The 24,429-nt window shown below is 38.1% G+C and overlaps 1 protein-coding gene across 2 annotated transcripts in view; it reads right to left on the bottom strand.

Moving 5' to 3' along the window:
- Positions 1-24,429, bottom strand: part of LOC133664495 (glypican-6-like) — a 252,654-nt gene that overhangs the window by 159,388 nt on the left and 68,837 nt on the right. For both annotated transcript variants that reach the window (XM_062069162.1, XM_062069163.1), the window contains exon 3: positions 5,013-5,404. In XM_062069162.1, the coding sequence (XP_061925146.1) occupies positions 5,013-5,404 (392 nt within the window). The remainder of the gene's footprint in view (positions 1-5,012; positions 5,405-24,429) is intronic.

Here is a 24,429-nt window from a genome sequence, read left to right as displayed (position 1 = left end):
CTTTTTGGGGAGCATTTTGCAACACTCATTCCAAAAAGAGGGCGACCTCAACAAGTTAGGAGAAGAAGAAGAGGGGGAGAATAATAGACACAAGAGGTAACGGTTGTGTTTTCTATGTTTTATGGTGGTTAACTTAATTTTGCACTTGTGTTACAATTAACGATATGTAACTTGACCCACCGTTGCATTAGATGTAATACCATGTGTTTTATTGTTTAGTAGTTGTTTAGTAGTTAACTTAGTAGTTGCCTATACTTATATTCATGCGCCAGCCAATTAATGAAGGTGTTCAATATAGGGTTGTACTGTATTAGTATAGTACCGCGATACTAATGAGTCATATTGGTACTATACCGCCTCTAGAAAGTACCGGGGTGGATGTACAGTCCGCTGTAATGATAACAAGTACAGGAGCGTATTTAGTCGATACTACTATGATTACATCGATATTTTTTAGCGTCACAAAATCTTTTATCGTTTAAAAAAAAATTATATTATGTTTATAAACTCAGGAAATATGTCCCTGGACACATGAGGACTTTGAATATGTTCAGTGTACGATCCTGTAACGACTTGGTATCAGATTGATACCTAAATTTGTGGTATCAACCAAAACTAATGTAACGCATCCAAACAACAGAAGAATAAGTGATTATTACATTTTAACAGAAGTATAGATAGAACATGTTCAAACAGAAAATAACCAGATATTAACAGTTAATAAAGAAGTAGATTAATAATTCATTTTCTACCACTTGTCCTTAATATTTACAAAACAATAGAATGGAAAATGACACAATATGTTACTGCATATGTCAGCAGCTAAATTAGGAGCCTTTGTTTGTTTACGTACTAATAAAAGACAAGTTGTCTAGTATGTTCACTATTTTGTTTAAGGAAAAACTTGCAATAAGAAACATATGTTTAATGTACCGTGAAATTTTTTGTTAAAATAAAACCAATAATGCAATTTTTTGTGGTCCCCTTTATTTAAAAAAGTATCGGAAAGTATCGAAATACATTTATAATAGTTCATTACATTCCATTTTTCCCAATTTGTCATTAATTTTATCCATCCAAATCAAGGTTTTCTGGTCATTTCCCGTCTACTTCCTTTGGTATTGTTTATTTGTATTGTTTTACATGCATTTCTCCATAGTAATGAGCTAAGATATCTAACTCCATCAGACATAAATTTGTGTGGGGTGCCTCAAGGCTCTATCCTCGGTCCACTTCAGTATACTGTTGCTTTATAGCTCTGAAAACAAAGATTTTTGCTTCAAGATTCTACATTTTAGACTTAAACAAAAACACACATAAGACACAAAAAGAAACAGTCCATTCACGTTCAATAAAAAATAATTAAAAAAAAAAAAAATTTTCCCTAATTTACAGCATTTCTTTCTCAGCTTAGCTCAACAATATTCCGGTTACTGTTATGATTAATGATTTGCATTTGAGTGCTAACCAGACAGGCAGCTACACTTTGAAACTATCCCTGACTTATTGTCGGTTTCAAGCAACAAAATCTGGCTCTTAGTTTACAAAGCACTCACTGTTCTGGCTCCCTTAATTCCACCATCACGTCCCTTGCCCGAAGGGGGAATCCTCTATGTTCTTTGAGAAAGGACACAGTGTATAAATTATAGAACAGCTATACCCGCTGATGTTAGACGTTGCTTTTTGAAACTACATTTATTCTGGTGTGTTGGTAAACACTTTCTATGTGATTTGCAATCAGATGCAACATTAGAATATACATTGTTGAGTCATATAAAGAAAGATTGATTGATTGGATGTTGTATAATACATTTGATACATAGTACATGTACTAGCACTCAGAAGAAGTCAAAGTCTCAGTACTAACAATCTGATACTATCAACATGATACTGTAGTCCAATAACATCAGATGAATAATTATGCATGAGATTTTGTTTCTAGTATCCCAGAATAGTATCATGTGTATCAAAAGACACAAGCACCTGATCATGTATATCCTGATGGAAATAAATATAAACCACATTTCCACCGATTAGTAAAGTTTAGTTTAGCTCGTCATGGTACCCTTTGGAAGGTACCGTATTCAGGTACCATATTCATTCATTGGCCCACAGCCAATGAATGGTCTATTTTTGATATATAGGGCGCATTAAAGGAGTCATATTATTAAAAAAATTCTAAATGTAAAACACTTCCTTGTGGTCTACATAACATGTAATGGTGGTTCTTTGGTCAAAATGTTGCATAGATGATGTTTTACAGATCATCTTCAAGTCGCTTTCTGACAGTCGCTTCTGGATGTGTCGTTTTGTGGGCGGTCTTATTTACGTGGCTCACCTTCGGCAGCGTCTTCTCCCCGTCATCTTTGTTGTAGCGGTGTAGCGTGCAAGGACGGGAGTGGAAGAAGTGTCAAAAGTTTGAGCTAACTGTTTTAATGACATTCAGACTTTACTTAAATTAATAACGGAGAAACATCTCCTCATTCGGAAACAACAACACAGGAAATGTGTCCCGTGAAAAAACGTCCGACCGGAACTCTCAAATAACTAAAGTTCCTTGGGTGAAAAAAATAAACTCACTACACCGGTATGTTTTAGCGCTTTCATGGCGAGTTTACTGACAGATATAAGTAAGAACTTTACACTACTTTACATTAGAAATGGCAACAGCGGAAGATGAATGTCCCATAACAAGAAGATAGAGAAAAAGAAGAAGCTTATCGACTACGGTGTCGTCATGGACTACAAAGGCGGACGTGAGCAATTTTTCAGGATTTATGCAGATCGAAAATATCAATGTTTATTTTTTTTATTTTTTTTTAAATTTTATTACAAATACAGAAATACAGATCAGCAGGTACCAGAAGACAAGAAAAGTTGCTTTTGCATAATATTGCTAAACAAATCGCTAGATAATATGCCTTACCTTATACACACACCATAATAATACTCCTATGTTGAAGCACATCAAGCGATGTGGCTTCATAGCTTACCAAAGTCGTACTAAAACATTTTGATAGATTTTTGAGCGCCGTGTGTAATGTTCTATATTTTCAATGGAACATATAAATGTTGGTGTTTACTTGAGTCATATTGCCATCAAAGTGGAGCCTACACTTCTCTCTTATGTTTGACTGCCATCTACTGGTCACACATATCATTACAACATGTACCAAATCAAAAAGCTTCGAGGTGGGTAAGCTCAACCAAACTTATTCCTTACATTAGGCGCACCGGGTTATAAGGCGCACTGTCGAGTTTTGAGGAAAAAAAAAACATTTAAGTGAGCCTTATCGTCCGGAAAATATGGTAACCTATGTTTACATGTTCAAATTTATTTTAAATTTGAACGAGCATCAATTAGCGTGCACTGGAACACATTGAAAAAGAAGCCGTGATTTAGCCTGGTGCCCCTTTTTCTTTAATCTTACTCTGCATATGATGAGAACCGCAAACAGTCCTGAGGTGATATGGTATATAAGCAAGACCAGCATTAAAGTAGCTTTACATCAAACAGAATATTAAAGGGGTATGCACAGCTTAATTATTGCTGCTAGATAGTATGGGGAAGAAAGCATTGACCATCTCTTAGATTATCTTCTTAGTCGTATAGAAATTTTTGTAAGCTACACTATATGCCAAAAGTATTTGGCCACCCATCCAAATGATCAAAATCAGGTGTCCTAATCATTTGGCCCGGCCACAGGTGTATAAAATCAAGCACTTAGGCATGGAGACTGTTTCTACAAACATTTGTGAAAGAATGGGCCGCTCTCAGGAGCTCAGTGATTTCCAGTGTGGAACTGTCATAGGATGCCACCTGTGCAACAAATCCAGTCGTGAAATTTCCTCGCTCTTAAATTTTCCAAAGCCAACTGTCGGCTTTATTAAAAGAAAATGGAAGAGTTTGGGAACAACAGCAACTCAGCAACCAAGTGGTAGGCCACGTAAACTGACAGAGAGGGGTAGCAGATGCTGAAGCGAATAGTGCAAAGAGGTCGCCGACTTTCTGCACAGTGGGTTGCTACAGAGCTCCAAATTCCATGTGACCTTCCAATTAGCCCACGTACAGTACGCAGAGAGCTTCATGGAATGGGTTTCCATGGCCGAGCGGATGCATCTAAGCCATACATCACCAAGTCCAATGCAAAGCGCCGGATGCAGTGGTGTAAAGCATGTCGTCAATGGACTCTAGAGCAGTGGAGAAGCGTTCTCTGGAGTGATGAATCACACTTTTCCATCTGGCAATCTGATGGACGAGTCTGGGTTTTGGAGGTTGCCAGGAGAACGCTACATTTCAGACTGCATTGTGCCAAGTGTGAAATTTGGTGGATGAGGAATTATGGTGTGGGGTTGTTTTTCAGGAGTTGGGTTTGGCCCCTTAGTTCCAGTGAAAGGAACTTTGAATGCTCCAGGATACCAGAACATTTTGGACAATTCCATGCTCCCAACCTTGTGGGAACAGTTTGGAGCGGGCCCCTTCCTCTTCCAACATGACTGTGCACCAGTGCACAAAGCAAGGACAATAAATACATGTATGACAGAGTCTGGTGCGGATGAATTTGACTGGCCTGCACGGAGTCCTGACCTGAACCCGATAGAACACCTTTGAGATTAATTAGAAGGGAGACTAAGAGCCAGACCTTCTCGACCAACATCAGTGTGTGACCTCACCAATGCGCTTTTGGAAGAATGGTGGAAAATTCCTATAAACACACTCCGCAACCTTGTGCACAGCCTTCCCAGAAGAATTGAAGCTGTAATAGCTACAAAAGGTGGACCGACATCATATTGAACCCTATGGGTTAGGAATGGGATGGCACTTCAAGTTCATATGTGAGTCAAGGCAGGTGGCCAAATACTTTTGGCAATATAGTGTATTTACAGGCTTCCATGAATCGAGTCAGAGTAGGAACTTGTCATGAAGAAGAAAAAAAACTGAGAAAGCAGCAAAAATCACCTTCGGCTTGTTAAGAACTGAAGGACCAGAATCTTAAGTGTGCGTGTGTTACCTTAGATACTCTCTGAGCCACCTCCCGGCCAACAGAGAGTCCTTGGACAAAAGTGCGGGCAGCGATGAACGCCCTTGTGACCTGAGCCTTCAGCTTACGGGGTACATCTCCAAAGGGCTTGAGCTGGTCAGTGTACTTGCTGATACACTCCAGGTAGTCCTCGGTGATGACGTACTGGGAATTGAGCAAGGTGAACATGCGCTCCAGCAGGCGAGACCAAAAGTCATTGAGCATTTCCTCCAGGTTGACGTTCCCTCCCGTGTAGTAGCGTTTCAGCTCGGCGAAAAGGTTCTCGAAAACCTCTGCATTCTGCATGTAAGGCTTGCCGTAAGTCCTTACAAACATCTCGTTTAAGGACCTCTCTGTGTTGTCCAGAAGCTCCAGGAAGAATTCTGAAAAAAAAAAAAAAAAAAAAATACAATAATTATATGACTAACTGGTAGGGGTGCACTAAAAAATTGATTCACATTCAAATCGCAATTCTTATTTATCCCGATTCTGAATCAATACATCATTTTCAAAAATGTATGAAAAATGAAAATGTAAATGTTTTATTGATAGGTATATATATATATATATATATATATATATATATATATATATATATATATATATATATATATATATATATATATATATATATATATATATATATATATATATTATTTTTTTTTACATAGAAATCTTTTTTTTTTTTTTAAATATTAGGCCATCTTAATGCAAGCAGAAGGAACTTATCAATGTTATTGCACTACAAAAATACTAAGGGTGCACAAAAAACTTGATTCACATTCAAATCGCAATTCTTATTCGTCCCGATTCTGAATCAATTCATAATTTTCAAAAATCGAAAAAAAAAAAGAGGAAAATTTATAATTTATTCATTTTTAAAATAAAAATAAAAATCTATTTTAAAAAAAGACGTTTTTAGGCCATCTTAATGCAACCAGAAGGAACCTGTCAATGTTATTGCATTACAAAAAAACTAGGGGTGCACAAAAAAATCGATTCACATTCGAATCGCAATTCTTATTCGTCCCGATTCTGAATCAATACATAATTTTCCAAAATCGATTAAAAAAAAAGTAAAATGCTTTATTTACAATATTTGTTATTTTTAGTAGAAATCTTTTTTTTTTTTTTTAATAAGTTTTTAGGCCATCTTAATGCAACCAGAAGGAACTTATGTGGAGTTATGTATTTAACAAAAAAAAGTGAAATAGCTAAAAACGTGTTTTATATTCTATCCATCCATCCATCCATCCATCCATTTTCTACAGCTTATTCCCTTCGGGGTTGCGGGGGGCGCTGGTTTCTTCAAAATAGCCACCCTTTGCTCTGATTACCGTTTTGCACACTCTTGGCATTCTCTTGATGAGCTTCAAGAGGTAGTCACCTGAAAGAGTTTTCTCTTCACAGCTGTCATAGTTGTGATGCTTTCAGCTACAACCTACAATGTAAATAGTCATGAAAATAAAGAAAGGGTATTTAAATGAGAAGGTGAGTCCAAACTTTTGGTCCGTACTGTATATGTTTTTTTCCCCTTTAAAAACAATGTGTTTTCAGGCCATCTCCATGCAACTGGTCGGAGCTTTTCTAACTTTCCGTCCTATATGTGCCTAGGGGTGGGCCAGATGCTCACCACCCTTGCTATGTGGCAAGGGTGGTGGCAAGTGGCAAAAATGAGCAAAAAGGTGCACTTTCAAGTTTTTGTTTGGAAAAAAAAAAAAAAATTATCATTATATTAAATAATACATTGCTAGAATCGGTTTGAATCGAGAATCGTGTTGAGTCGAGATTCAATTCTAAATTGAATCGTCACTTCAGGAATCATAATTGGATCGAATCGTTAGGTGGCCAAAGAGTCACATCCCTACTAACTTTGCCCTTAATTGGGTCTAATGAGATACAATATAAAGACTGTATAACATGTAATACACTTGTGGCGCTCTCCATGGGTTGTGCTCAAAATGCTTCGGAAGCTTGTTAGCATACATGTAAAACAGATATATTCCTAAAAATATTATTCCATTCGAAAAACAATAAATGTCCTATGGCCAATTAGTTGTCCCGCATGCATCCCTTGAAAGATGTTTAGTTTGATGGTGGTCATGTATTTTAACCAAACTTGCTGTAATTTAACAGACGTGTTTTGTGGAGATTCGTTACATTGGATGTTTTGTAGAGGAATTGGAGATGTGTGAGAAAATTCCATCCAAGGTAAACTTTGGGGTTTAATAACAGCGCCAACATGAATTAAATAATACCATTTTAATTCCAAGAAGGAAAGAAAAGAAAGCTTTTCTTAAACTTTGTTTCTGATAGGGATGCACTATATACCAATAACAGTAACTTTCTGCTTCTCAAGACAGATATCATTAAACAAATTGTTTTAAATTTTAGATTTAATTGTAGTTTGTGTACACCTTTCTTCGTGGCCGGCTTGAGTGTAGTTTCTTTAGCAGCACAGGGGTCTGGTCTTAGTGATGCTGCCGTTTTATGTGGCTGATAAGGTTTGCTGTGTTGGACTCAGTGGGCCCCATTCAGCAATAAGTTCCTAATGTTTCCACTTATCTTTCTTCCTAAGTGATTTCCTAAGAGGAGTCCATTCAAATTCATGATGTGTTCTTAAACGGCCAAATTGTTCCCACCTGCTATTCTTAAGTTGCTAAATGCCAAATGTTTAACGCGTGCGTGTCTATCATGATTGCATATAAACGCGCCCTTATTTCCCCAATATGCATATGTAAGCACCCTTAAGATGTTGTTCTTACATACGAACACATCTTAGCTAAGAAAACATTGGTGAATACAAAAATCTCCTTAAAAACTTCGTAAGTAGGCCTAAGAACAAAATTTGTTCTTAAGAACGGTTGCTGAATGGAGCCCAGTGGGTTTTTTTTTTACTCCTTACAGAATGCTTGCAGAACATTTCAAGAATACATGGAATAGCACTGCTGGTCTTTAATGGAGGTGAAGCTTATTTTCAGCTACTTTCTAAACACGAGTACAGTCTCCAGTAACAGATAAAAGATTTGAAGATGTAACATTTTTACAAAGAAAATGTGACTTAAAGGATTGCAAAATTTTTCATATCAACTCAGAGCAACGGAATGAAACTTGAAAAATTATCTGGCACTGGTTTAAATTTCCAAATTGCAGATTCGCTCATTTTGCTATCAATCAAAAAGAGATTCAGCCTCATACAGATTATCCAATCATCATGCGGAAACCCAGCATTTAGGCCACGCAAGGCCAGGTCCACGTTCCATACACAAAGTTGAGAATGTATCCAATGACTGTCTTGTTTGGCTGCAGTGGAACAACCCACTCTATGCTCCCCCGTCGAAATCAATGGACGCTCAGCTTCAAAACGTTTTAACGCACTGTGATGCTACCACAACCAATGAGAAGAAAGTCGCGTAGCTAATTCTGGATAAAAGTTTAACGCATTATAGCGAATAATTAGTGCAAGAAATGTAGACACAAAAGTACATATTTAACCACTTATTTTAGGGGAAGTTGGGCTTCCCTGGATCGCCACTGCCTCAGAAACAATAAAGAAGTCTCACACAATAAGCGCCATGTTTGTTTACAGTGAGCTCAGGGCAAGTTTACAGCACAGGAAAGGAAAAGGAGCACTTGATTTGCTCACCATAACCCACCTACAGCACAGTATTTGAGCATTTTTCTTGTCATTAGAGCTATTTTTTTATGTTTTCTGATTTATCGTAAATATCTTTCTGATATTTATTGTCCACCCATAGTTTTTATACACAAACAAGCACCCCCCCCCCCCCCCCCCCATAGAGCCTACAGTATTTTTGGAAAGCAAAATGTTTAGTGTTTACAGTGCATGTAAGTCTGTAGTTTCTACATCACATCTGTAAGCTAAAACAAGTCATATACGTTTCTTGTACAGTGCATATCACACTTGAAGATAGAAGTTCATATTGTTTGTAGTCCATTGCTTTATGCTTGAGAGAACTACATCCAATACAGTCGCGATCAAAAGTTTACATACACTTGTAAAGAACATAATGTCATGGCTGTCTTGAGTTTCCAATAATTTCTACAACTCTTATTTTTTTGTGATAGAGTGATTGGAGCACATACTTGTTGGTCACAAAAAACATTCATGAACAAATTTAGTTGAACTGCACCAATTTTGTCAAGAGGAGTGGTCCAAAATTCAACCAGAAGCTTGTGGATGGCTACCAAAAGCACCTTATTGCAGTGAAACTTGTGCAATCAAGGTGCTTTTGGTAGCATTACCACAAGACTTTCTGGTATGTATACTTTTGGACCCACACTTTGAAAAATTGGTGCAGTATCATAACATAACCAATCTGTTATGAATGTTTTTTGTGACCAACAAGTATGTGCTCCAATCACTCTATCACAAAAAAATAACGAGTTGTAGAAAATATTGGAAACTCAAGACAGCCATGACATTATGTTCTTTACTAGTGTATGTAAACTTTTGATTGCAACTGTATATTTAAATGCAAAGTGTTTCATTATTCATGTTGGAAAACATGTTGCACCCTTCACACACTGTAAAATTACTTTTTGATGTACACAACTTTAAGGAGGGGTGGTGGATGAGACATTGACGAACTAGTCAAAGGTCTCTGAGGATCTGGTGCGGAAGCGTCCACAGAGAAGAAAGGATATTCATATAAATTGATGAAACAGCAGTGCTGAATTCCAACACCACACACACATTCCGTTGCAGCACTCACCACAAAAGCAAAACTATTTCTCAAATGCACCAATCGCGGTCACGACGAGCAAGGTGCAGTCACAAACCCCGGAACATCAATATTAAAACACGGGCAAGTCGTTTTATTAAAAATGTTTTCGTGATCTGTGCTACTGCCGGTTTTCACAATTTATTTCAAATCATTCACAATTTATTTATGTACTGTAGCTCTTAATCACAAGTGCCTAAAAGGGCTTCACACACCACAACAACATCCCTTGATCTGGACCTAGAGTTTGCAATATAGGTTTCTGCAAAAATTATGACAATTTGTTGTTGATTTTATTTCATAAGATTGAATTTATTCTTTTGTTATGACATTGTTTTTAAACAAAATATATACAGTTGTGATCAAAAGTTGACATACACTTGTAAAGAACATAATGTAATGGCTGTCTTGAGTTCAATTTTTGTTTTATCTGACCACAGAACTTTCCACCAGAAGGTCTTATCTTTGTCCATGTAATGTCAGATGAAACAAAAATTGAGCTGTTTGGCCACAATACCCAGCAATATGTTTGGAGGAGAAAAGGTGAGGCCTTTAATCCCAGAACTACCATGCCTACCGTCAAGCATGGTGGAGGTAGTATTATGCTCTGGGCCTGTTGTGCTGCCAATGGAACTGGTGCTTTACAGAGAGTAAATGGGACAATGAAAAAGGAGGATTACCTCCAAATTCTTCAGGACAACCTAAAATCATCATCCGGAGGTTGGGTTTTGGGCGCAGTTGGGTGTTCCAACAGGACAATGATCCCAAACACACGTCAAAAGTGGTAAAGGAATGGCTAAATCAGCTAGAATTAAGGTTTTGGAATGGCCTTCCCAAAGTCCTGACTTAAACGTGTGGGCAATGCTAAAGAAAAAAGTAAATTTCGGAAAACCAACAAATTTAGCTGAACTGCACCAATTTTGTCAAGAGGAGTGGTCAAAAATTCAACTAGAAGCTTGCCAGAAAGCTTGTGGATGGCTACCAAAAGCACCTTATTGCAGTGAAACTTGCCAAGGGACATGAAACCAAATATTAACATTGTTGTATGTATACTTTTGACCCAGCAGATTTGCACCAATTTTGTCAAAAGGAGTGGTCAAAAATTCAACCAGAAGCTTGTGGATGGCTACCAAAAGCGCCTTATTGCAGTGAAACTTGCCAAGGGACATGTAACCCAATATTAACATTGCTGTATGTATACTTTTGACCCAGCAAATTTGGTCACATTTTCAGTAGACCCATAATAAATTCATAAAATAACCAAACTTCATGAATGTTTTTCACCAACAAGTATGTGCTCCAATCACTCTATCACAAAAAACAACAGTTGTAGAAATGATTATAAAACGCAAGACAGTTCATGACATTATGTTCTTTACAAGTGTATGTCAACTTTTGACCACAACTGTGTTTTTTCCATATTTTAAGTACTGGTGCACTGTTTATAGGGCCCTTTTAATGCTGACATCATTGGCACTTATTTCATAGTTCTGGACCTAAAAATGACTGACTTCGAAGAAGAATGGTTTTGGTTGTAGTTCCGTACTACAAGGATCTGGCGAGAGTCAGGTTAGGTACTTTAGGCACCGGCACCATTTCAAAAAGTACATACTGGTTCAAATGTAAATGATACCCATCCCTACAAAGTAGATACCAAGATAATGTGTCATGGTAGCATCATGGTCTGGGGCTGCATTAGTGTTGCTGCGGTTCATTGAGGGAAACATGAAATTCAAGATGTACTATTATTGTCCCTTAAGAAGACATACTGTAAGTCAGTGTTTTTCAACCTTTTTTGAGCCAAGGCACATTTTTTGCGTTGAAAAAATCCGGAGGCACACCACCAGCAGAAATCATTAAAAAACGAAACTCAGTTGACAGTAAAAAGTCGTTGGCGCAATTGTTGGATATGACTTTAAACCAGTGGTTCTTAACCTTGTTGGAGGTACCAAACCCCACCAGTTTCATATGCGCATTCACCGAACCCTTCTTTAGTGAAAAATATATATATATTTTTTTTCAAATTCAAGACAAAGTTATATGTTTTTGGCAATACTTTAGTATGGGGAACATATTCTAAGTAACAAAGACTTAATTTAGAGTTATTTGTTGAGGGTTAGGGTTAGGGTTAGAGGGCTAGGGCCAGGGTTAAAGGGTTAGGGTTATAATAAGACCATGCCGAATAAGGCATTAATAAGTACTTAATAATGACTAGTTAAGAGCCAATATGTTACTAATTTGCATGTTAATAAGCAACTAATTAATGGTGAATATGGTCCCGATACTTAAGTGTTACCATGTTTTTTTAACTGGTGCACAAAATGAACCGTGCATGAACATCACCTTGTTCAAATAACAAAACCAACACAGTGCATAAACTCACAACAAATTACACACCTGCAAATCAGTGTGACTTCTGCTGTTGCCGTATCCGTAATACGCCGATAGGGAGAAGTTTTTATTTACACGATGAGTCGGGTGTGTCTTGACCTCCGCCGAACCCCTGAGCCCGACTCACCGAACCCCTAGGGTTCGATTGAATCCAGGTTAAGAACCACTGCTTTAAACCATACCAACCATGCATCAATATAGCTCTTCTCTCAAAGTAGGTGTACTGTCACGACCTGTCACATCACGCCCTGACTTATTTTGAGTTGTTTGCTGTTTTCCTGTGTGTAGTGTTTTAGTTCTTGTCTTGCGCTCCGTTTTTGGTGGCTTTTTTTCTTTTTTTGGTATTTTCCTGTAGCAGTTTCATGTCTTCCTTTGAGCGATATTTCCCGCATTTACTTTGTTTTAGCAATCAATAATACTTCAGTTGTTTTTATCCTTCTTTGTGGGGACATCGTTGATTGTCATGTCATGTTCGGATGTACATTGTGGACGCCGTCTTTGCTCCACAGTAAGTCTTTGCTGTCGTCCAGCATTCTGTTTTTGTTTACTTTGTAGCCAGTTCAGTTTTAGTTTCGTTCTGCATAGCCTTCCCTAAGCTTCAATGCCTTTTCTTTGCACTACTCGCCTTTTGTTTATTTTTGGTTGAAGCATTAGACACCTTTTTACCTGCACACTGCCTCCCGCTGCTTCCGACATTTGCAAAGCAATTAGCTACCGGGTGCCACCTACTGATATGGAAGAGTATTACACGGTTACTCTGCCGCGCTCTAGACAGCACCGACACTCAAAAACAACACGTAATTAGCAGACTATATTTACTGGTTTGCAAAAAATATTTTTAACCCAAATAGGTGAAATTAGATAGTCTCCCACGGCACACCAGACTGTATCTCACGGCACATCTCAACCACACATCCAGCGATATGAAGATTCCTTACAGACTTTCCTTCAAGAGAAGAAGGTGACAACTGTGTGTAGGTGGACTTCCAAGGCCAGGTGTGAAATACATACTGTGGAGCGTCTCCATGAGCTAATGGTGTGTTCTGGCTCAGTTTCAAGACCGATACTCATCGTAGCCCTTCTGCTGCTTGAGAGAGAAACCAACGGCACAGAAATGTAGAATGTTAATGAATAATGCATATTTTTACACTTACAGTATGCTATCTCCTAGAAGGGAATTGGCTATTTCTGCCCGTGTTCAAATCCGACAGCCACACTAATTCAAACACTGTAATTCAATTAACGGCCCACATTTAGCGACGAATGTATAGAAGTCTGTAGGAGACGCAAACTTTTCCTTGCCGAGCTGAAACTTCAGTATGAAATCTGCTTTGTGTGCTGATGAAATTAAGGGGGAGAGTGGCAGCGAAGCCCAGTGATGCAGGAAAAAATCTTCACTTCCTCCCTTGTGACATCCACCGTACACTGACAGCAGCATATCAAAATAATGCTTATTTATTCATGTGCTTCCAGGAATGAATAAGGGAGAGGCGAGGAAGTATACATTCCTGGATGACAGACATTGTGCATGGTGACATGACTGGCTTACTGTTATTCGATACGATTTGTTGTCTTCTTGTTATCATCGTTTGAACGAAAAAAATATCAATATTGACAGCAGTGTGTTCAGTTGCACTGATAATCACTAAGATTACTCAATTGGGAACATGTCATTTTCAAGTACCGTATTTTTCGGACAATAAGTCGCAGTTTTTTTCATAGTTTGGCCAAGGGTGCAACTTATGAGGGTGTGAAATTATTAACACATTACCGTAAAAAATCTAATAATATTATTTAGCTCATACACGTAAGAGACTAGACGTATAAGATTTCATGGGATTTAGCAATTAGGAGTGACGGATTGTTTGGTAAACGTATAGCATGTTCTATATGTTATAGTTATTTGAATGACTCTTACCATAATATAATAATAATAATAATAATAATAATAATAATAATAATAATAATAATAATAATAATAATGGATTAGATTTTTCTATTATTAGATACTCAAAGCGCTGTTACGTTAACATACCAGGCACGTTCTCAGTTGGTTATTTATGCGTCATATAACGTACACTTATTCAGCCTGTTGTTCACTATTCTTTATTTATTTTAAATTGCCTTTCAAATGTCTATTCTTGGTGTTGGGTTTTATCAAATAAATTTCCCCAAAAAATGTGACTTATACTCCAGTGCGACTTATATATGTTTTTTTCCTTCTTTATTGTGCATTTTCGGCCGGCGCGACTTATACTCCAGAGCGACTTATACTCCGAAAAATACGGTAGTGAGAATGTTGTATATTAATAAGGTTGTTTCATTACGATGATATTAACGTGTTCCTTTGCAGGTTGCATTCAGCCCTATATTAAGTTCTTGATTAAAAAAAATTCATACATGTCATTATCTGTACACAGCCTTCAATCAAAGAGTGTTCAAAAACAAGTGTGACGTACTCTCTCCGAGGGATGGGTGCAGAATTTGGGACATTTATACACATGGACAGATTTACGGCGGTATTAGTGCGTACCCATTCACGTAGAATCAGACGGTACCGATTTTCGATAGCTTGGTTGCACGTGACATCAAATACCGTTGTACACTTGGCACAAGTGTTGTACGGTATACCAGTATTAGTATAGTACCGCGATACTAATGAATCATATTCGGTACTATACCGTCTCTGAAAAGTACTGGTCCCCCAAACCCCCCGCCCTCTGTCGTCGTCACGTTGTGACATTGCTGGTTTATGAGCAGAGGAACATGTTCGGCAGCGCACACATATGGAGTACTTACAAGCAGACACAGTGTGTAGACAGAAAAGGGAGAACGGACGCATTTTGGCTTAAAAACTAATGATAAAGGTGAAGTTATAACACTGAAACGTCCACCGGAAGAGGTGCTTTCAGACATGGCTAGCTAGCTAGCAGCTAAATTCCAGCCCCGGTCGGCAGTGTTTTAGCTACTTCTAAATCACTAATCCTCGCCTCCATGGCAACAAATAAAGTACGTTTCTTACAAGTATTATCCCTGCAGGACGAGGAATAGCTAAACATGCTTCACTACACACCGTAGCTCATCGGCGTCAAAATGTAAACAAACGCCATTGGTGGATCTACACCTAACATCCACTGTAAGGATACCAAGTACAGTAGCGTATCTAGTCGATACTACTATAATTACGACGATATTTTTTGGCATCACAACATCTTCTTTCGTTTTTTAAAAATATATATTATGTTTATAAACTCAGGAATTATGTCCCTGGACACATGAGGACTTTGAATATGACCAATGTATGATCCTGTAATGACTTGGTATCGGATTGATACCCAAATTGGTGGTATGATCCAAAACTAATGTAAAGTGTCAAACAACAGAAGAATATGTGATTATTACATTTTAACAGAAGTGTAGATAGAACATGTTAAAAGAGAAAGTAAGCAGATATTAACAGTAAATGAACAAGTTGATTAATCATTCATTTTCTACCACTTGTCCTTAATAATGTTGACAAAATAATAGAATGATAAATGACACAATATGTTACTGCATATGTCAGCAGCTAAATTAGGAGCCTTTGTTTGCTTACTTACTACTAAAAGACAAGTTGTCTTGTATGTTCACTATTTTATTTAAGGACACACTTGCAATAAGAAACATATGTTTAATGTACCCTAAGATTTTTTGTTAAAATAAAGTCCTTTTTTGTGGTACCCTTTATTTAGAAAAGTACCGAAAACTACCGAAAAGTATCGAAATAATTTTGGTACTGGTACCAAAATATTGGTATCGGGACAACACTACCTGGCACCGATTCAAGCATTTGGTTGGCAAACGGGCAAATTCAAAATGGACTGCCAACAACGCCCTGATAAAAGGCGCTGGAAAGTAAGTCTAATTTACATTGGTTATGTCATATACATGCTACTGATCAGCATTTACGATTGTACAGGGCGATTTTAACCCCTCCAAATTTGTAAATCCAAAATATAACTCAGATGCACGTTATAATCAAACAGCTGGTGCACATGGACTTAGACTTAGACAAACTTCAATGATCCACAAGGGAAATTGTTCCACACAGTAGCTATGTTACAAAGGTTGGAAAGTGTAAGGCTGGAAAGGATAATGCAGGTATAAAGTAGACTAAAAATGTACAGTAGTGACAACATAACATATATGTAATATTTACATATTATATATACGGTATATAATATATACTGATAAATTACATTATTATATTTAGGGCTGCAACTAACGATTAATTTGATAATCGATTAATCTGTTGATTATTACTTCGATTAATCGATTAATAATCGGATAAAAGAAACAAACTAAATTTCTATCATTTCCAGTATTTTATTGAAAAAAAAAAAAAAATGGCACCATACTTATTTTGATTATTGTTTCTCAGCTGTTTGTACATGTTGCATTTTATAAATAAAGGTTCATTAAAAAAATAAAAAAAAATAAATAAAAAAAATTAAACTGCCTCTGCGCATGCGCATAGCATAGATCCAACGAATCGATGACTAAATTAATCGCCAACTATCTTTATAATCGATATTAATCGATTAGTTGTTGCAGCCGTAATTATATTATGTTATATTTGTATATAATATATACAACATATAACAAATCCCAATTACCAAGACCTGCCTATTTAGTGTGCAGGCATTCTTGTTCTTTTAGTGTTCAGGCCTTCTAAAACAACAGAATGTCCAGACTTTTTGCCCCTTGTGCCTTTCCCCCCCGTAAGTACGCAGTCAAAGAGGTGTGTCGTATATCTACCCATTATTATCTATGGCTCACACAGTGTTGTCGCACTGTGTGGATGTTATTCTGTCTCCTGATTTATTAACCTATTTACTAATTGTGGCTTCTCAGCTGGTAATTAGCTGCTGTATTGCGGTTCCAGTTAGATTCCTGTAAAGTGTACAGAGCATTTGTTCTTTTGTTGTTTCACTACTTTACATGCAAACTAGCTCATCGGTTCGCATGGCCTCTCCTCTCCTTTTCAGCCTGTGGTTTGCTTTGTGTGTTAGTTTCACATTTTGTATGTATATATATTTCCAGGTACATTTTTCATAAACAGTAATTCCTAAAAATTTGGTTTGAGGTACCAATCTAATTTTGATGCCATCTATTACTAATTGCACCCCTTCTTTATTATACCTTTTTTTTTTCGTACTGAAAACCATTAAGTTATTTATTTTAATATTAGGCAACAATTTGTTAATTTCGAGCCATTTTGATGTATCAGACAGTTCTTTATTTGCTTCTCTCGTCAAGCAATCAAGATTACAATGTAATATTGGAAAAACACGAATTGTCTGAAAACAAAAGTGGCAGCACGTTCTTTAAAACATTTTTCTAATCATTGATATACAGTGAATTAGAAATTAGGGTTGTACGTATACCGGTATTAGTATAGTACCGCGATACTAATGAATCATTTTCGGTACTAAACCTCCTCTGAAAAGTACAACAAAATACTAAGTGATTATTACATTTTAACAGAAGTGTAGATAGAACATGTTAAGAGAGAAAGTAAACAGATATTAACAGTAAATGAACAAGTAGATTAATAATTCATTTTCTACCACTTGTCCTTAATAATGTTGACAAAATAATAGAATGATAAATGACACAATATGTTACTGCATATGTCAGCAGACTAATTAGGAGCCTTTGTTTGTTTACTTTCTACTAAAAGACAAGTTGTCTTGTATGTTCACTATTTTATTTAAGGACAAACTTGCAATAAGAAACACATGTTTAATGTACCCTAAGATTTTTTGTTCAAATAAAGCCAATAATGAAATTTTTTGTGGTGCCCTTTATTTAGAAAAGGACCTAAAAGTATCAAAATAATTTTGGTACCGGTACCAAAATATTGGTATCGGGACAACACTATTAGAAATAAAAGAGGTACAACATGGAGCCCTGAGGAACCCCGGAATCTAATTTAACTCTCTCAGAATGTTGATTACTGTATTTGTCATAAACTGTCATGACAGGTCTGGCTTTATATATTATTCCCCTGTGTTTTGTGTTAGTTTCAGCATCAGTTCTCTTTCCTCCCTGTTTTTACACTTCCTGTGCCCTTCTACACAGCCGGTGTAGAGAGCTGATTGACACACCTGCCTCTGTTTGGTGATTAGTGCCCGTATCGGTTGTTGATCACCAGCTGCGTGCTATAAATGCCTCTGTCTGTTTTGCATTTCTTCTCTTGCTATTGCTATTTTTTGCATTGCTTTGTGTGGCGCACCAGTATTTGCATGCCTTTTGTTTTGCCTGCTGTTGCTACTGCTAAGACAATTAAATGAGCATTTTACCTGCACGTCGTCACCCTGTCTCTGCATCCTGGGGTCACGCAACAGCAACCATACGGCACCGTGACATTATTCGAAGAAACATATTGTTCTCTTTCTATGTAGCCATTTTAAAACAACATTGTAATGTAATGTAAATCCAATTACCGATAATCTTTTTGAGCCACCCAAGCATATTAACACAAAACACATCATTTTACATCACAGCTTCATGATTAATCGACATCGAATCGGGATCAAGGTTTTAATTTGCATGATCAATAACCGCAAGAGGCCGAAGTTTTTTTTTTAAAGTCTGCGTCTTTTCCATCACCGTCCTCATTCATCCAACTGCGCTTTTTAATTTTTTGTTTGTTTATTTATTTAGGATAATTAAAAGTTATTTACCTCCCAATTACAATGGTAAACAATTCTACAGTAATTCTCCAGTTTTTATTGATTATTTCCTCAGTTTAAGAGCATGATATAGACAAAAGATCTGAGTCTGTCTGTATTAAGCTAAATATTTGTTTAAGTCAATTATTTTGCGTATTGTTTTAATGTGTGGCACCTTCAGACATGAATACCGTATTTTCCGGACTATGAGGCGCACTTAAAATCTTTTTTTTTCTCAAAACTTATAACCCAGTGCGCTTAATGTAAGGAATAAGTTTGGTTGAGCTTACTCACCTCGAAGCTATTTTATTTGGTACATGGTATAATGATAAGTGTGACCAGTAGATGGCAGTCAAACATAAGAGACAAGTGTAGACAGCACTATGATTTCAATATGTCACAAGTAAATAACACCAACATTTTATATGTTCCATTGAAAATGTAGAACATTACACACGGGGCTCAAAAATCTATCAAAATGTTTTACTACGACTTTGGTAAGCTACCGCACTGCTTGATGGATTGTCGGCGCATTAAACATAGGAGTATTATTATGGTGTGTGTATAAGGTAAGAAATATTATCTGGCATTTTGTTTCGCAATATTATGCAAAAGCAACTTTTCTCACCTTCTGGTACCTGCTGATCTGTATTAGGAATCTGCATAAATCCTGAAAAATTGTGCGCATCTTTTTTTCTCTATCTTCTTATGTGACATTCATCCTCCGCTGTTGCCATTTCTAATATAAAGTAGTGTAAAGTTATTTCTTATATCTGTCAGTAAACTCGCCATGAAATCGCTAAAACATACCGGTGTAGTGAGTTTACATTATTCACCCAGAGAACTTTAGTTATTAGAGTTCCGGTCGGACGTTTTTTCACGGGACACATTTCCGGTGTTGTTGTTTCCGGATGAGGAGATGCTGCTGCGTTATTGATTTAAGTAAAGTCTGAATATCATTAAAACAGTTAGCTCCGTCTTTTGACACTTCTTCCACTCCCGTCCTTGAACGCTACACCGCTACAACAAAGATGACGGGGAGAAGACGCTGCCGAAGGTGAGCCACGTAAATAAGACCGCCCACAAAACGGCACATCCGGAAGCGACTGTCAGAAAGCGGCTTGAAGATGATCTGTAAAACATCATCTATGCCAGTGTTTTTCAACCTTTTTTGAGCCAAGGTACATTTTTTTAATAAAGAAAATACGGAGGCACACCACCAGCAGAAAACGTTAAAAAAATTAAACTCCATCAGGTTGTCGTGCCTTATTTTGAGTTTGTTGTTGTTTTCCTATGTCAAATCAAATCAAATCAAATCAACTTTATTTATAAAGCACATTTAAAATTTACCACAGGGGTAGCCAAAGTGCTGTACAATGGGCAGGTTAAAAATAATACGAGAACCGAGCAAACACAACACAACACAAACAGAACACGATAAAAAATAAATAAATAAAATATAAAAACATAAAAACATAAAAACAGGTTCACAGCAGGTGTATTACGGGGCGCCATTGCAGGATGGATATCACTCAGTGTTAAAAGCCATGGAATAAAAGTATGTTTTTAAGAGAGATTTAAAAACAGGAAGAGAGGAGGCTTGTCTAACACTATGTGTAGTGCTTTAGTTCCTGTCTTGCGCTGTTATTTTGGTGGCCCTTCCTGTTTTGTTGGTGGTTTCCTGTAGCAGCTTCATGCCTTTCTTTGAGCGCTATTCCCTGACCTGCTTTCTATTGGCAAACAAGACTACTTCAGTTGTGCGGACGCTTTCCTTCTTTGTGGGGACATTGTTGATTGTCATGTCATGTACGGATGTACTTTGTGGACGCCGTCTGCTCTACACGCTGTAAGTCTTTGCTGTCGTCCAGCATTCTGTTTCTGTTTCATTTTTTTCCAGTTCAGTTTTACTTTCGTTTTGCATAGCCATCCCTATGCTTCATTGCCTTTTCCTTTCCGTTGTGTACATTTTTGGTTTGAGCGTTACATACCCTTTTACCTGCACACCGTCTCCCTCTGTGCTCTGCATATTGGGATCACGACAAACAATCCTCGACTCCTTCCGACTTTTACAAAGCAATTAACTACCTGTTGCCACCTACTGATATGGAGTATTACATGGTTACACGAGCTCTAGACAGCACAGTCACTAGACAACGGCACATTATTTGCAGATTATAATTGTTGATTTGCAAATAATATTTTTTGGACCAATTAGGGGAAGTTGCATCATTTCCTACTGCACACCAGACAATATCTCACGGCCCACTAGTGTGCCGTGGCACAGTGGTTGAAAAACAGTGATCTATGCAACATTTTGACCAAAGAGCCACCATTACATGTTATGTAGACCACAAGGAAGTGTTTTACATTTAGAAAAATAATGATAATAATATGACTCCTTTAATGCGCTCCATAATCCGGTGCGCCTATTATATGCGTTTTATAATCCGGTGCGCCCTATGGTCTGGAAAATATGGTATGTTGATTGACAGTCCAAGACTACGTTTACACTGCAGGCAATAGTGGCCCAAATCAGATTTTTTAAACAGGCTTTTTTCAATCTGACTGTTTACACTGCAAGCAAAATGGGATTTTTATCAGACTCCAGTGTAAACACGCAAGTGGCCCTATCGTGGCCCCAATGCGGTCCCTATTGTGGCCCCACTTGCATGCACAGTTCGCTAAAGTGAAAACAAAGGAAGTTGACCGGGAGGAAGTCGCCACCATAGTTATGGTTGCCACACCTTAAAAAAATAATGTATTGTTTTTTTTTTACATAAAAATTAATTCAAGTAATGTAATTTATACAGTGTAACACATTTGGGAGGGTTCTAATCTTTTTATGGCTGTTAAGTAGAGGAGACGCGGACATCAGCGTGGGTCTACGGGAGCTTAATTTTTCAACTCACATGTAAGCAAATGTGCCACAGCGTCAATTTCGGTCCATCAACAATCGCATAATATATATTCATATTCATATTATTTGCGCACTATTGACTAGTGATGCACCGAAAATGTAGTCGTCTTAAATAGATAATAAACAAAACCGTATGTTGTGATGAAATATCCACTTCCACTGGTGGGCCGCATCTTTCCTGGCGCACACGAATGACCTGGCTCGCCCAAAACTGACGAAAAAGTCACGTACGGCTCGCATTCGTGTCGCATGGCGTTTAGACTGAAGTCACATTTGAAAAGATCAGATTCCAACCGATTTGGACCACCTCCTGATGTGGCCTGAATCTGATGCGAAAAGATCAGATTTGAAGCGCTTTGGAGCATTTGGCAAAAAAATCAGATCCGTGTCACTAAAGGGCAAAAAAAACAAACAGATTTGGTGTGCGGTGTAAACGGGGCCTAATAGTAACATGCCACTCACATCACATCACTCAGTTCGCAGCGCTATGCATTTTTATGTACAAGATATAAATAGTGCGAAATGAATTGCGATCACAATTTTGATTGCAAAAACCGCAATTAGGTTTCCTCTCAAAATCGTGCAACCCTAAATAAAACAAAACAAAATATATTTGAATGACGAATAACATGGATATCGGACACGTCGCTCATCCACGCGGACTGGTGTCCAGTCCGCGTGGATGAGCGAAGTGTCCGATATCCATGTTATTCGTCATAGGGTCAAATGGTCGTAGGGTGCCGAGAGTTAGTGGGTGGAATCGGCTCTCTTGGTTGCTTTGTTGGGTCTGCTCCTGTCTCTGGCCATGCTCCCCCCCACCCCAGCAGACGATGGCGTGGAACACCGCAGAGGCCACCACAGTGTATATGTTTTTTTTATTGTTGTTTTACTTTTGTATCTGTATGTAGAAATGGCTGGTTGCATCAGCTCTGCTCTTTTAATGTCCTTGTGTTCTTTTCATTATTCCCTCTTACACACATGCTTATCTGTGCTATGGCTACGAGGTTGTTTTCCCTTGGCCTCAGTCTGGACACCCTCTACAGTGGCCCATGCTTAGACTGATATATACTGTATTTTTTTTTCTCACCCCACTCAGCGTTTACCTGTTTCTCACCTTTTTTGTAAGGGCCGCCGGAAGTTGAATGGGATTGTGCTGAAAATCCAAATTTCCTCTCGGGGATTGATAAAGTATCTAATAAAGTGATTCTGATAATTATAGCAATGAGCACAGAAGTAGGACAGGAGAGGAGAACTACACAGATGCCACCTTTGCATTTTGCAACGAGTTTGTTTCATGAATTTGATAGTGTTTCTCACCTTGCTGATCAAATTCTGCTCAGTGGCCGAGTGGTTAGATTGTCCGCCCTGATATCAGTAGGTCGTGAGTTCAAACCCCGGCTGAGTCATACCAAAGACTACAAAAAATGGGACCCATTACCTCCCAGCATTAAGGGTTGGAATTGGGGGTTAAATCACCAAAAATGATTCCTGGGCGCGGCCACTGCTGCTGCTCACTGCTCCCTTCACTTCCCAGGTGGTGAACAAGGGGATGGGTAAAATGCAGAGGACACATTTCAGCACACCTAGTGTGTGTGTGACTATCATTGGTACTTTAACTTTAACTTTTAAGTGCTGGCACTTGCAACTTTGTTTGGCTGCATGGTGGCTTATGATGCAGTCGTTACTTTATGTAAAAAAAAAATTGTATTTTTTTCATTTCAAAACATTCTTTGTTTGGTTACCATACTCCACAGAATTCTACCTCCGCCAAACTTTGGGCACATGATAAAATAACAAAAATAATTAAAAAAAAAAAAGTTCTAGCAGTGGGCAGCACGGTGGAACAGGGGTTAGTGCATGTGCCTCACAATACAACGGTCCTGAGTAGTCCTGAGTTCAATCCCGGGCTCTGGATCGTTCCGTGTGGAGTTTGCATGTTCTCCCCGTGACTGCGTGGGTTCCCTCCGGGTACTTGTTAGAATAATTATGTATAAGTTATCACACAATTATTATGCTTAAAGGCCGTTGCTATAGTTATTATCAATTGTGCTGAAGTTGGACTTTTCTATTTGTGCAAAAGCACACAACGGGTAATCTTGCTTTGCGAGTTGTCTCGTGTCAGCAGTTTGTTTCCAGACCCTGCCTGCTGACAACCAAGGACGGACATCGAGTACCTCGGCGCGGACTGGACAGAGACAGGGCGAGATCACGAGTGTCAGCACATTTCCATTCTGAATAATCATGTATTGTGTCTACTGGGGCTGCATGCAGCCTCAGTGATGTTAACTTGGGACCTCCCAAATAAATAAAGGAGTATGTGGGACTGTACCTTAGAGCGTAGGGGGAAACTGTAACTGAGTGTACAGCCCAATACGTCTCTCCTCATGAGTAAAATTCAACTATCTCTCTGCTTGATTCCTTCTTCTTGTCTTGTGTAATAGATAGTTTGGTGTTTGAACCTGACAGTACTCCGGCTTCCTCCCACCTCCAAAGACATGCACCTGGGGATAGGTTGATTGGCAACACTCAATTGGCCCTAGTGTGTGAATGTGAGTGTGAATGTTGTCTGTCTATCTGTGTTGGCCCTGCGATGAGGTGGCGACTTGTCCAGGGTGTACCCCGCCTTCCGCCCGAATGCA

Source organism: Entelurus aequoreus, linkage group LG14 (assembly GCF_033978785.1).
Source record: "Entelurus aequoreus isolate RoL-2023_Sb linkage group LG14, RoL_Eaeq_v1.1, whole genome shotgun sequence".
NCBI lineage: Eukaryota > Metazoa > Chordata > Actinopteri > Syngnathiformes > Syngnathidae > Entelurus > Entelurus aequoreus.
The sequence above is the reverse complement of the archived record's forward strand: the minus strand, read 5'-3'. Positions and strand labels throughout refer to the sequence as shown.